At 42.2% G+C, this 14919-nt stretch overlaps 1 protein-coding gene and 1 non-coding gene across 5 annotated transcripts in view; both read left to right on the top strand.

The window, feature by feature from the left end:
• The first annotated feature begins 1608 nt into the window (after positions 1–1608).
• Positions 1609–14919, top strand: part of Ssr1 (signal sequence receptor subunit 1) — a 29981-nt gene continuing 16670 nt past the window's right edge. For all 4 annotated transcript variants that reach the window (XM_026782945.1, XM_026782944.1, XM_013349114.1 and 1 more), the window contains exons 1-7: positions 1609–1778; positions 3814–3926; positions 8962–9049; positions 10751–11013; positions 12334–12410; positions 13101–13179; positions 14757–14850. In XM_026782945.1, coding sequence (XP_026638746.1) covers positions 1700–1778; positions 3814–3926; positions 8962–9049; positions 10751–11013; positions 12334–12410; positions 13101–13179; positions 14757–14850 — 793 coding nt within the window. In that variant the 5' untranslated portion in view covers positions 1609–1699. The remainder of the gene's footprint in view (positions 1779–3813; positions 3927–8961; positions 9050–10750; positions 11014–12333; positions 12411–13100; positions 13180–14756; positions 14851–14919) is intronic.
• Positions 8676–8833, top strand: LOC113456890. The gene has a single exon (XR_003377618.1). It is a non-coding gene; the product is annotated as a U1 spliceosomal RNA (small nuclear RNA).

The following is a 14919-nucleotide window of genomic DNA, read 5'->3' as shown; positions in this document are numbered from 1 at the left end:
CCAAGCTGGCCTCGAACTCCCAGAGATCCGCCTGCCTCTGCCTCCCGAGTGCTGGGATTAAAGGCGTGCGCCACCACTGCCCGGCTTGTGGAGGCCATTCTTATTCAAACCACCACAGTTTTTATTTTTTGTTTGTTTGTTTTTGTGGTGGTTTGGACAAATATGTCCTTCTAATTTTACTCTATTTCAGGGACTGTAACTGAGGTGAAACTATAGATGCCCTGTTACTGCACCGAGGATGTCTCGACTGTCCCCTTCTCAGGTCTGACTCCAGGCGGTGAGCACTTGTGGCCCTTTAAAGGCCCTAGAGTTTGCAGACGTCTCTCCCACCTCTTCTCAGCACACATTTCAGCCGACCTGAACTCACTGGGGAAGCTCAGACATAAGCTGTGACTTTCCTAGGTGCGTTTATTCCCTATGTGGCTCAGAGGCTCCAAACATCGTGGTGGCCTCTTAGCCCCTGCGGTGATTTGAATGAGAAGAGCCCCCATAGGTTCATGTGCTTGAATGTGTTGTCCCAGTTGGTGGAACTGTTTGCTAAGGAAGGAACAGGTGTGGCCTTGTTGGAGGAGATATGGCATTGGGGTTGGGCTTTGAGCTTTCAAAAGCCTACACCATTGGAGTTAACTCTCTACCTGGTCTTTTTTGGCACTGCACTGTAAGCTCTTAGGTAATGCGCTAGCAACATGCCTGCCTCATTCTCCCTGACGTGATGGTCATGAACACACGCTCTGAAATTGTAAACAAGCCTACAAACTAAATGCTTTTTTTTATACATTGCTTTGATCATGGTGTCTCTTGATAGCTACTGAAAAATAACTCAGTAAGGCCCTGATAAAGGATTGTGTCTGGAGGGTCTCCTGAGTTTGTTTCACACTTGCCAGCTCAAGTTGCCAGAAATATGCCACGTGAGATCTTGTGGAGTGGAAACAGCAGAAATGCTAGGTGATTTCTAAGTCTGGATCCATTACATTAAGAGATAAAAAAAAAATCCCAGAACCGAGCCTGGGAGGTGGTTGTGATGCAAGCCAGAGTTCAAGTCCAAAACCCACGTAAAGGTGGAAGGAGAGAATCAATTCCCAGATGTCCTCTGTCTGGCCTCCACATCTGTGCACGGGTAATTACACACACTTACACACACTTACACACACACACACACACACACACACACACACACACACACACACCCCACGTGCGCGCGCTCACCCAAACACACACACACACACACCACGTGCGCGCGCTCACCCAAAGTATAAAAGAATACAACTCCAGAGCGTGAGGCGTCACTCCTCGTTTTTGTTTTTTTTTTTGTTTGTTTGTTTGTTTTGTCGCTACCCACAGCCCTTCCTTTCTGTCAAAAGCTACACATGCAGGAAGTTTACGTCCCTCACGTGACCGCTTACTCACCGAGGGTCTGTCCCTCAAAACAACCACCGCAGGGGAAACGTAACTAGAAGAGGTAGGCCCGCAAGGCTCTCGCGGGAACCCCGAGGCCCCACCGCCGGCCACGTGACCTCGCCTACCGCAGGACCCGCCCCTGGCCGCTTAAAGGCCACGTCTCTGGTGGCGGGGCGGAACCACGGCCGGCGCCCGTGCGTGCCCCGCCCCTCCGGCGGAGCCCGGATGAAGTGTAACGCCATTACCGCCGGAGCTGCCGAGAGCCCTAGCGGACGTGCAGTGGACGCTGACCGGCGGCACCATGAGACTCCTCCCCCGCCTGCTGCTGCTGTTCCTGCTGGCCTTCCCAGCCGCCGTGCTGCTCCGCGGAGGCCCCGGAGGTGAGGGATGCGGGGGGTGGGCCCGGCACCGCGGCCGCCCGGCACCGCTTCCTCGGCCGGACTCCCGGGGAGGGGGCCCGTGCTGCCCCCCAGAACCCCCCGCGGCTCGGCGCCCTCTGCAAGCGCGGGCCCGTAGCCCTCGGTCCGCGGGACCCACGCCGGGGCCGATCTGATCTCTCTGCCCGCCCGGACCCTGGACCCCCAACCCCCGGCCGCTGCGCTGACGTGTCGCTAGCCCCACGCGGGCGCGCCTCCATTCATTCGCCCAGAGCGGATTCTCTACTTCGGCGCGATGGATCGCCGTCTCTCGGTCTCCTCGATCGACCATCGCGGTCGGTATGGACCTCGAGACGCGGTGTCCAAAAACGCCCCCTCCTCCTGCTGCTAGTCAGCCGGTACCGAAGAGTCCCCGCGGGATGGCTTTCTTCTGCTTTTCTAATTTCTCCCCACCCCTCCCCTCTCCCTTTCCTAGCCAGTTTCTGCTGGATGGAAATGTGCTGGGAAGAAGTTACTTGGAGCTTTATAAGTTTATTCATTCCAGTGTTTAACCTGAAGTAAAAATTTGGCAGAATGTAAAAACGTAGAAACCTTTTCCTCTTGCCCTTCATGAGCTTTGATTTTTCTAATTTATAAAAATGAGTTAGTTAGTTTGAGTGATCGCCAGAATTACTTTCATTTTTCTAAGTTTGAGCGGTTCAGGGCATAAAAAGTTATGATCCGCGTTCAGGAGCTGTTTAGCCAAGCAATCAGGGAAGTGATTGGCTTCTATTTAGTAGCTAATAGGACTTTGAGTTACCGTTAGGGATTTTGGTTGGGGGCGCGGTGGGGACACGGGACAGATGTTGAGATAGTCTCACGGAGGTAGCCCTGGCTGGCTTCAAAGTCTCTGTGGCCTAACACGACCTTGAACTTCTGATCCTTGTGCCTGTACCTCTGGAGTACTGGGTTTCAGGTGTCTGTCACCACACCCCATGAATGAGGTGGTGGAGAGGAACCCAGGGCTTCGAGCATGCCAGGAATGCAAGACTTGCAAGCTAACAACTGAGCTACAACCGTAGCCCCTTGGATTTTCTTTCTTTTTTGAAACTGGCTTTGGAAAATGAAGTATAAACTATGAATGAATCGTTTTAACCCAGGAAAGTGAAAAGATTTAAAAATGCATGGTCCTGAGAACGGATTGTTGCTCTTGGATACTGCACTGCACGTGTGGCTCTTCCCACTGAATTGCCACATCATCAGTTACTGAGAAGTGGTGGGAAGAACTGCTAGCTAGAACTTTGAAGGGCTTCTGAGGATTTTGCCTGAAATTGATGTAGTGTGACTTGTTGAGAAAGTTTTGCCTATAAAACTATGATTTATAGTTTAGTGTTATGATTATAATTTATTTTTTTGGTATTTTAAATCTATCTGAAAATATGCTTAAAGTCATGTGCAAAATATTTAGATTTTTTTCTTTGCTACTAACCATGAAGATACCACTATTATTTTAAATTTTTTATTACATTGTGTGTGTGTGTGTGTCTGCCTGTCTGCCTGTCTCTATCTGTACTTGTGTCTTGCAGTGTATATGCAGAGACTAGGGGACACTTTTCAGGGTGAATCCTAAAGATCAAATTCACATGGTTAGGTTTGGCAGCAAGTGCCATTAACCCACTGAGTTTGTGCCTTTTGATATTCGAAACATTCCCATTAAAATTGACATACAGAAGTTAAGACTACTAGTAAGATATTATAAATATTTTTGTGCAGGGGTATTGTTCAGCTGACCAGGAAGACTGAATTACTACAGGCAGAACTTCTTTTTCTTTATTATTTATTTGAGGCAGGGTTTCTCTGTGTAGCTTTTGGCTATCCTGGAATTCACTCTGTAGAAGAGGTTGACATCAGACTTACAGAGATCTGCCTGCCTCTGCTTCCCAAGTGCTCGGATTAAAGTCGTGTGCCACCACCGCCTGGCTAGAACATTTTCTTGTTTAGACTTGATGTTTAAAAACACTGATAAAATTTATGTGCTCATTTTTTATTTTAATTTCAGGGTCATTAGCAGTGGCTCAAGATCTTACAGATGATGAAGAAACAGTGGAAGATTCGATAATTGAAGATGAAGACGATGAAGCTGAAGTAGAAGAAGACGAACCCACAGATTTGGTTAGTGCTACATACTATAGAATGTATATGACACATGAAGATCCCCCCCCCCCCAAATTTTGAAGTAGTCTCAATGTAATGCAGCTGGTCCTGAGCTCAAGGTACTGAGGGATGACCTTGAACTTCTGCTCCTTCTGCCTCTTCTTCCAAATACAGGACATGATGGGTTAGAGACATGTACTACAATGCCATGTGGTATCAGGGATTGAACCTAGAGCTTCAGACATAGGGAACAAGTATACTATCAACTGAGCTAGATACTCAGCCCAAGAATATATTCTATATATAGGCAAATTTGGTAATTATTTTTTAAGTTATGTATGAATGTTATGTATGTATGGATACTTGCATGTGATTGCAAATGCTTGAGGAAGGCAGGGGCTTTAGATCTGTAACTGGAGTTACAGACGGTTGAAGGTTTTAGACATGGGTCCTCTGCAAAAGTCATATGTGCTCTTAGCCTCTGAGCCATCTCCCCTGGGTTGAAGTTGGCCTAAGGGCAAATCATTGAGAATGAACTTGAGGATTTCTGGAGTAGGGGAAGAGAAAAGGTGCACTGAACATGTCAGGATCGTCCCTATGTGAAGGCTGGAGAAGAACAGCATAATTGGGCCAGCAGCAGACCCTGACTGTTAAATTTGGAGTCTAGGTCTTAGCTTTCTAGCTCTTGTTTTTTGTGTGTGTGTGCTTGCTTCTTTTCATTCAGTAACCTGCCATGAGTCCTGTAGGGGCATCTCTACTATGTAACAAGGCTCTGTTCTGGGTACTAGATTGAACAAGTGTGGTATTTCCTCTCCTTTCTTAGAGTTCATGTTTTTGTGGGTCATATGAGTGTGTTTTGGGAGCAGGGGATGAAGAACAGGTGATAAAATATGCTTTATGAATAATAACAGTTAGAGATGATCTCTTTGAAGTTTGCTCTGAAATTTATACTCTGTAATAATGACAATAAGAATATCTGGCTCAGAGCTGGAGAGATGGCTCTGCAGTTACGAACACTGGCTACTCTCCCAGAAGACCTGAGTTCTTTTCCCTGCACCAACATAACTCACAAACATCTGCAATCAGTTCCAAGGGATCCGGTGCCCACTTTTGACCTCTTCAACTCATTTCAATAGAGGAACAACTTTGAATAGCTCACCCATGTTACCTGCTCTCTCCTCTCTCTGCTTATGGAGGTGGTCTGGATACACGGACTAGTCTGTTGCACTAGTGGGCTTTATATTCCTTTGTGACATGAGGTAAATCGTAAGTTTATCCGTCTTACTTTGATATGCTTTCTATGTTGTCAGCTGTTCTCGCAAACATTGCTTGCTTTAACTCCGCTCTGGCAGGAATGTTGGCTTTGGTGTCAGAAAATGAGGACCTTCAACAGTGAACTATTCAAGATGAACTTCTGTGCATTTCCCTAACAATGAGCTGTGTTCATGACTCTAAGGATCTCAGCCTGTGGATTGTACAGTATTCTTTGGTCCTTCTCGTTGGCATTTGGCCCTGGAGCTGCGCACGTGCAGATGTGCTTGTTGTCTTCCCTCCTTCAGTTGCTACTCCCTTTTTTACCTTTGCTGGTACTTTTTCCTCTTACTTTAGCTTCATATTCATTACCCATCAGGAGCCATCCTATATGTGTAGTGAAAGTTGCTATGGTCACCAGCAACCTAATTGCCAAATTCCTGGCCCATTTTCCTGGTTGTGTATTTCAGGCTTTTTTAACATTTGCTATTTGCACTTTGAATCCCACTGTGTTGACACCCCTTCTCTTTCCCGCCGACTTGCTGCTGTTTTCTCTGCTACCTTCTTCTGCTTACTCCCTAATGTTGATAAATGTTGATAAAACCTGATTCTAACCACCACAGCCTTCCGTTGATGGCTTTCAGGTCTCCTAGCCCCTTGCCTTGAGCTCCGCAAATATCTCCACCACTTTGCAGGATGCTACCATTTTCATATGCCCGTGATGGAGTCTGGCACTTACCAGTTTGTCCTCCCATAAATGACTCTCTGCTTTTATGTAGCTCCAGGGAATTGAACTCGTATCTTTTTTGTTGTTGTTGTTCTATTCTTGTAGGAGGCCACTTGTTTGTTCCCAGCTGTTCAGACCTGAAATAACCACACAGAAACTATATTATTTCAATACTATTTGGCGAATAGCTTAAGCATGTTTCTGGCTAACTCCTATCTTAAATTAACCCATTTCTATTAGTCTGTGTATAGCCACATGGCTGTGGCTTACCTGGTAAAGTTCCGGCATCTGCTGGCAGCAGCTGCATGGCGTCTCCTGACTCTGCCTTCTTTCTCCCAGCATTTAGTATAGTTTTTCCTGCCTAGTTCTACTCTGCCCTATCAACAGGCCAAGGCAGTTTCTTTATTCATTAACCAATAAAAGCAACACATATACAGAATGGTGTCCCACACTATTTCCCCTTTTCTGTTTAAATAAAAAGGAAGGTTTTAACTTTAACATAGTAAAATTACATATAGCGAAACAGGTATCAAGCAAGAATTCCATTTACAATATTTATATTTACATTTTTTATCATAACTATTCTTCAATTCCATCAAAGACTTCAGAAGGATATATTACCTAAATGAACAGGAAGTGCATTGTAAGCAACTTCTAAAACTCTAGAATTGACAGAGACATCCTGCTACCTGGACAGTTACCCAAAATTCTTCTGTAATATTGGAGCATTCACCTTCAGCCTACAGGCCCATAGTATCTGGCAGACTCTTCCATGAAGTAGGAAATTTCAAAGACAGTTCCATCTGTATTGGCAGTTTGTCAGTCACTTTCTTCTGTGTACTGCAGAATGTCTGGTAGTCTCTTTCATGAAGCAGGAACCCCGAAGGACCATCTCATCTTTAGGCAAGTTCAGCAGTCATTTTTCTGTGGGTCCTGCATGTCAGTTTACATAGCATGACATCAAGCAGTCCAGGCAAGAGCAGTTTCTTGCCCAAATGGCTAGCAAACTCCATGAGAAGCCTCTGAAGTAGATTGGTGCTGCCAGGAGCAGATATGTCTCATTGTCATGAAAAGTCTAGTCTAAGTTCTTAAAACATTTTAAATGCCATATTCTGAAAGTCTCTGAAAGATTTGAAGAATTCCTAACTGAAATATACCTCTATATATCTAGAAAACCTAACATGAGTACAAGCTTGACTATTATAGATGATTATCTATTAGCCTATATTTCTTAATTATACATTACATTTTTAAATGAGCTGCACAAATACAATACCTTAATCAAGAACAGAAATATACATACAACAAAATTGACTTTAAATTTGTATCGATAAACCAAGATTGATACCAGTGCAAATCTCTATAGCACATCCCCCTTTAAATCTAAACAAACATTTATAAATAATACTTGGGAATATGGGCAAAGTTCTCTCCAAACTGCTTCCTGCTTTTTGTTGGGCAAAGTATTTTGGGGGCTGTTCACGGCGGCCTTTCAGAGGCTCTTTGTTCATCAAATGACTCTAGTCTGGAAGCAATCCACAGGTTTGCTCTGTGGAAACAAAAGAATCTCTTTTCCAAAGCAACACATTCTTAGACCCAAATTTTAAAGTTCAGGTACCTTTATGTTGGTTTATCTTAGCAGCCCCCAGAATCAAATATCTCTCTGCAGTCAAAATATTCAAAGAAAACACAGTAACTTTCTGTATTCTTTCTTCTCTCTCCCAAACCTTCATACATTTATTCATCACTGTGACCATTTAGAGGTCTTTTCCATCTGGATTTATCTTTATTGCGTATCTGTAATCTTTTTCTGACCAGAACCACTTTTTTTTCTCAACATATTCTGAAGTTCATTAAGTTGAATTTTAGTTGTAATTTCTCTCTTTCTCCTTTTTCTCAAGCATACTTTGCTACTTTATTCTTACAGAATTTGTTAGCCTTTCTGTTTCAGGTATATCCACCTACTTGCATATTGTATTTTGGAGAAACTATATTGCCCAAGCTGGCTTCAAACTCCAATGATCAATCAAGCAATCCTGCCTCAGCCTTCAAAAGTCATATCCTGTCTAGTTGTATTCTTTGGATCTGGGGATCTCCGTCTCTGTGTGTGTGTGTGTGTGTGTGTGTGTGTGTGTGTGTGTGTGTGTGTGTGTCTGTCTGTCTGTCTGTCTGTCTGTCTGTCTGTATCCATCATTACCATACCATTTCAGTGATAAGTGACTGATTGTAATAAGGAAATCTTATTTTATTTTATTTTTTCTGAGACAAGGTTTCTCTGTAGCTTTGGTGTTTTTCCAGGAACTAGCTCTTGTAGACCAGGCTGGCCTCGCACTCACAGAGATCCGCCTGCCTCTGCCTCCCAAGTGCTGGGATTAAAGGCGTGCGCCACCACCACCTGGCTATGAGGAAATTGTAATTGGTATGGAAATCTTTCTGGGCTGCTTGAGAACGGGGCTGGGCAAAATGTGGTTACTAACCAAATCCAGCTCTGCTCATCGAATTATTGTCAGGCTGCTTTTACACAGCATCAGAAGTAAGTAGTAAAAGGAGAGGGACCTTATTATGGTCCTTCTTTGGAAGGAAGCTAGCTTGCCAGTCTGTTTAGGGACCTTGCAGTTCAAGTGTGGTTGAACTCCTATCCATGCTGGCATTTCCTGAATGTGTGGAAAAATTGGAACAGAATTTCAGTCTTTACTTGAGGTAGAGTTACCAGATTCCCAGTGACTTAGTATCCATATTTCCATGAGGAGTTCTGTTTAATTGACGAGGTAGAGCAGAGTTACACCATTGTGTTTACCTGTGGGAGAGATGCTCTGACCCAGGAAGCGGCTTTCCCAGAGAGAGGCCCTTCCTTTGCACTGGGCTGTGCTGACTAATGATTTCCCAGGGCAGGAACCTCCATTGTATAAACTGTGATAGTGGGGAACTGTGTTTGTCTTTCCTCCTAAAAAGTAAGAGATGCACACCACCAGCACCAGTGACCAGTGCTTTAGCCCAGTCTAGTGAAGTCTGCGCTGCAGTTTTTCATGTTTTCACCCTTTCACAGCACTCTGTTGTTGATGTTGTTGCCTTTAGGCAGAAGATAAAGAAGAAGAAGATGTGTCTGGTGAACCAGAAGCTTCACCGAGTGCAGACACAACTATCTTATTTGTAAAAGGAGAAGGTAATGGAGAATCGCCTGTTTAATTCCAATCTTTTGTGTGGTAATGCTGGTATTTAAAGGGGAAAATAAATGTTATTTGGTTTGCTAGAAATTAAACATTCTTCTCAAAACAATTTTTAAAAAAAAATGTGTGTATCTGGGTGCACATGTACCTCTGGGAGCATGCGGGGGCTCCAGGATAACTTGCAGGAGGACTATCCTGTCATGGGTTCTGAGGATTGAGCCCTGCTTATCAGGCAGCCATCTTGCCATCCCCAAAGGTCCCATTCTTGAAACTTTCCAAGCTGTGTCAGGAATACCGTTTTGTTTTGATGACTTGAGTTTAAACTCATGTTAAAGATTAGCCAGCGGTCACACGAAAATGCCAGTTAGGGGCTTCACTGAAGATATGAGGCAGCGTGCAGTAGGCAGCACTGCAGAGACAGGAGGGCCCTTTTCTGAGCAAGTGAAGGGGAGAACTGACTCCCCAGAAGTAATTCTCTGCTCTGTTTGCATCCACACTCACACACATACTCACTTTCAAAAGGAGTTTATTTTGTTGGTATTGAACTCAAGGTCCTCCTGCCTCAGCCTCCCAGGTGTTGGGATTACAGGCATATGTTATCAGGCCTGTCTGGAATTTGATGGTAGTTTCGAATGTTTAAATATCAATGAAATACTAAATGTCTACAGTTAGGCCTTGGTTACAGAATAGCATTAACTTAAAAAAGAAAACTAATGTTGCATATTTCTTGTTCTAAATGTATGGGACCAGAAGTGGTTTTGAGTATTTTATTTAAGTTGTAGAATATTTTATGTGCATAATGAGCTGCCTGTAGGTGGAGTTTGTTTCACGTACACCTCACAACTTGAGACTTGGATTCTCCACTTGTAGCATCTTGTTGGCGGCTCATAAAGGTTTAGATTTTGGAGCATTTCCAGTCTTCCTGTTAGGGCTACTGAAATTTCCTGAGTACATTTATTTATTGAGGACCCTGTGAGGAGCATTGGTCTTTAACTTTGCAGTGCTCATTTAATCCAGCAAACCGTGAGGATATAGTTATTGTTGGTCTTGGGCTTACAGGGGTTAAGAAACTTGTTCTACAGTTACTCAGAGACAAGATTTAAACCCAGGTCTGTCTGTTCTATAACCTGTTATACTGGATGGAATTCAACCCATTAGCCTGTCATACAGTGTTATGGAAGACCTTAACAACAAAAACCACTAATTTTCTTGGACTTGAGTGTTCTGTTTTCTATGTATTCCAACTTAATACCTACAAAAAGTGATTTGCTTGCTGGGGATGGACTCAGTAGTTCTTTACATACCTAGAATGTGCAAAGCCACTGTTCTGTTCTCCCCACCTAAGAGAGGGAATTTGAGTATGTGATGATACCTTCCCCCATGTATTTTTGTAGTAACATACTGAGTTATATAAACCTCTTGCATGATAATCTTCCTGCCACGATTTTCTTAGCCTCTTAATCTGAATGTGATTTGGTTGGAATTGCAATACCCAGTTTATCTCCTAAATTGGAACCCAAAGAGCAGCCAAAAGATTTTCAGTTTGTACTACAGCTCTGATTATTCAGAGCTAGTGTGCAGTCACGCTAGAATGCTCTGGTGGAGAGAATTTTGAAACCAAGTCCATGTCTGTGTTTCATTTTGAACTCTGAATGTGTTCTGATCCCACCCCCAACCTCTCCTATTTTGTGTCTTAGATTTTCCAGCAAACAACATCGTGAAGTTCCTGGTAGGCTTTACGAACAAGGGGACAGAAGATTTTATTGTTGAATCTCTAGATGCCTCATTTCGTTATCCTCAGGACTACCAGTTTTACATCCAGAATTTTACAGCTCTTCCTCTGAACACTATAGTGCCACCACAGAGACAGGCGACTTTTGAGTATTCCTTCATTCCTGCAGAACCCATGGGGGGACGGCCTTTTGGTCTGGTCATCAATCTGAACTACAAAGATTTGAATGTAAGAACTTTTGAGTTGTGTTTTGTCTTTGTTAGGAACCACATGGGAGAGTGGCCATTGTTGAATAGTTTTCTGTCTGTATAAGTGCTTGTTTTGTAGTTCAAACTGTAATAGCACCAGGAACACAAACGTCTCTAACTTCACTTGTAAGGTATTGAGGGAGATGGCCAGAAAGAAGCAGTAGCATAGTGGTCAGTGTACACACCTGGGCTGTGTGTCACGAGGTGCTGCTGTGTGTGAGAAAGTGACTTGAGCTAGATCTTGACAAGGAGGAAGTGTACAGTGGAGTTTGCCTCTACTTAGACGCTGTTGAATAGTAAGACGTTTGTTCTGTCCCATTTTGTTGTAGACCTTTTCCCCTTTAAATGCTTCGAAAGACTTTTACTGTTTTGCTTTTTTGTATGCTCATAGGTAAAATACAATCCACTTTTAAATACAATTTTTGCAGTAAGGTTTATGTGTTAATTTCACTTATCCCTGAAAGGGACAACTTTTATATTCTCTATTGCGTGAGGCTGAGTTTATTCCACTCCCTTTCCCAAGAGCATCCTTCCAGAAGTGGGTTCTACCTTCCCTCAGCCTGTTAATGGCTTCTTGTGTCTTCAGCCAGTCCCTCCCTTATGATTAGCACAGAGGAAAAGCTTCTCATTCTGTCTTCAGAGTGACATTTAAATAGCTAAAGAGTTACTTCATTTTGTGTCTATTATTTCATCTTGTTTTCAAGTAGGATTGAGCTCAGTTCAGGTTCAGTTTCAAAGTACTACATTTGTAGAACAGATATATATATATATCCGGTGGTTTTCTGTATTGGAAAAATAAAGTTTTGTTAAATTATCGAAGTAGTTTTAAGATGATAATGAAAAAAATACTTTGAAACTGAAAATAAATTACTGGTCTGTTCCTTAGAGTGGAATTGGTTTTCATTCCAGTTTCCATTTAGAGCATGAGCCTGACTTTGTCTGGGTTGCTTCCTAAGTGGTCTGCTCCTGCAGCTGCTGAGGAGCTCTGTGGGCTGTGCTTCTTCCTACCAGGGCTCTGTGATCTTCACAGCTGCCTTGGCTCCTGAAGCCACCACCTCCCTGCTCCCTGCAGAAGGTAGAGGGTGGTCTTGGCAAGTTCCTAGGCATTTTTATTTTAAAGGTGAAATAACATAAGTTTTGTACCTGGCACTGAATCATAAATTACATATGGCCTTATTGTCCTGTATGACAAAGTGATGGAAAGTTAAGTCTGGTAGAATAGCAGTTTTAAGAACACATGTAATTTTTATTCTTTTAACACATCTCATGTGATTTTTTTAAACATCTGTTTCTTAAACAGGGCAATGTATTCCAAGATGCTGTCTTCAATCAGACAGTTACAGTTATTGAAAGAGAGGACGGGCTAGATGGAGAAACGTAAGTAAAGCTGTATCTGTAGATCTGAAGCTCCCAGACTGAGCTGGAAGGCAGTGTGCTCAGATCACAGAATGTCTAGAAATGGTCAGAATGTGAAATCCATACATTATGTGCTTCTTGTGCCTATTATACAAGTCAAGGAAAATGGTGGAACATGAAAAACTGTTTTTACAGCAGGAGTAGTTGACTTTTTCCTTTCCCAAATTCATTTCTGCTTTAACTGAGCCTTAGCCTATCTAACATGCCTCTAAGATCATTGCACAGGTTAGCCTCTCTAACAGGCCTCTGAGATCACTACACAGATTAGGGTGTTTTCTTGGAAAATGTTTTTTCTGAGTGAAGAATCATTTGAACGCAGATGTGACTCACTTGACAGGATTTATAAGGCCAGTTATGAAATAAGGGTGTAAATGTGAGCTGACAAAACTACTGAAATTGTCGTAAACCATGAGTTTGAAATAAACACGTTTTAGAGGTAGAGTTCTTTGACGAAGTGTTCTTTAACTATAAATAAAAGGAAATTTGTAAAGCTTGTTGCCTGGAATTAATTAAAATGCTGTATTTTTCCTACAAGTTATTTGGAAAGCTGTTGTAGCATATGTTAAGTTTTTGTTTTTAATTAGATACAGTATGTATGGATTAACACCAGCTCTATTTTCTTTTCTTTCTTTCTTTTTTTTTTTCTGCCAGAATTTTTATGTATATGTTCCTTGCTGGTCTTGGGCTTCTAGTTGTTGTTGGCCTTCATCAACTCCTGGAATCTAGAAAGGTAATTATGAATGAGCAGCTGGCAAACCACACTGAGTGGTTGCGGTACTAACTGTACTCTAGTTCTTATTGTACTTTTGTAGGCTTGGAACTTTGTGGTGCCTTTTTTAACACTACCCAGAGATGAGACTTTGAATATGTGACTTGAATTTGTTGAGATGTGTGCACAAATCCAGTTAGTGTGCTAGTTACCCTCTCTAAAGTGATCTTTGCTGTCTTACGGTAATGTTCCTTGAGTTCAGAACGATTTTTTTAATACTTAATACATTTTCCTCATGGATGTATAGAATTATCTGTAATCAAACAATTTATATGGGTTAGAATTCTTAGTGAGAGGGGATACTTTTTTTGTATTCAGAATTTATAGACTGTATAAATCTGTTTAAATAGATTATCAGAGTTTCTACCTGCTAGGCAAGCATTTTATACTGAGCTATAGCTATAGCCCTTGGGTTTTGAGACAGCATTTTTCTGTGTATTTCTGGCTGGCCTTAAAGTCCAGTGTAGCTCAGTCTGGCTTAGCATGGTTCTCCTGTGTCCTCCCAGGTGCTGGAATTACAAACTTTCTCCACAGAATTTTGAGATAGTCTTTTACTATGTAGATCTGGCTGGCTTGGAACTCATAAAGATTCACCTGCCTCAGCCTTCTGAGTGCTGTGCTTAAAGGTGTGTACACCATGCCCAGCTTCCCGCACAGATTTCTGATTTTTAAGCTTCAGAGCAAGACTAAAGAAAATGAAATTAAGTGGGCTTCATAGTCCAGTATTGCAGCAGATAGACTATAGAGAAAGTCTTACCCTGTCTTTGTTTTGTTTTTGAAACAGGGTCAGCCTACACTGACCTTGAATTTACTATGCTGCTAAGGCAGGCCTTGAACTCCTGATCCTTCTGCCTCTCCCTGCAGTGTCCTGGAATTATATATACATACCACTATGCCTTGAAACCTTCACATTCTTAATGAATTCATTATTGTCAAGCTATTTGAGATTTTGTGGGGGTTTTTTTTGTGTCTGTACCTACTTTATTTGATTATATTTAGCTACCAATGAAAGAGTCCTGCTTGCAACATTTCAATAATTATCTTGAATTTCACTGACTGGAACTTTATTTTCTATGATTTGATTCCCAAATGGAAAGAAAATTATTGGGTAAATAGTAGTTTTTATTTGATCTATCAGTGGTATAACAACAACTTAGAGTCTCAAGATTTATTTTTTTAAACATTTTCCTATTACATATATCTGGTTTTGGGTGGGCATATGTACATGTGCATTCACATGTGTGTGCTTTGGCACATGTGATGAGGCCAGAGGTCAACTTTGAGAAGTTGATTCTTTTATCATTTGGGACTCTGGGATCAAATACAGGTCATCAGGCTTGGTGACAAGCATTTTACTCACTAAGAAGACATGGTTTTATCCTTCTAGCAGATAAAGTATGTGTTGGGGTGTTTTAAAACAAGAAAAGAATGTAATTTGTCTGCTGAGATACTCAAATTATATATATCGATCAAAGTTTTTAAAATTAGAATAAACAATGTTATGACATGTATTTAAATAGTCTTTTATGTTCTTGTAGCGCAAGAGACCTATACAGAAAGTAGAAATGGGTACATCAAGTCAAAATGACGTTGACATGAGTTGGATTCCTCAGGAAACTTTGAATCAGATCAATAAAGCTTCTCCAAGAAGGCTGCCCAGGAAGGGGGCACAGAAGAGATCAGTGGGATCTGATGAGTAAA

The sequence above is a fragment of the Microtus ochrogaster genome, chromosome 16, assembly GCF_000317375.1.
Source record: "Microtus ochrogaster isolate Prairie Vole_2 chromosome 16, MicOch1.0, whole genome shotgun sequence".
Lineage (NCBI taxonomy): Eukaryota > Metazoa > Chordata > Mammalia > Rodentia > Cricetidae > Microtus > Microtus ochrogaster.
Note: the sequence above shows the minus strand (reverse complement) of the source record. Positions and strands in the feature narration are given on the sequence as shown.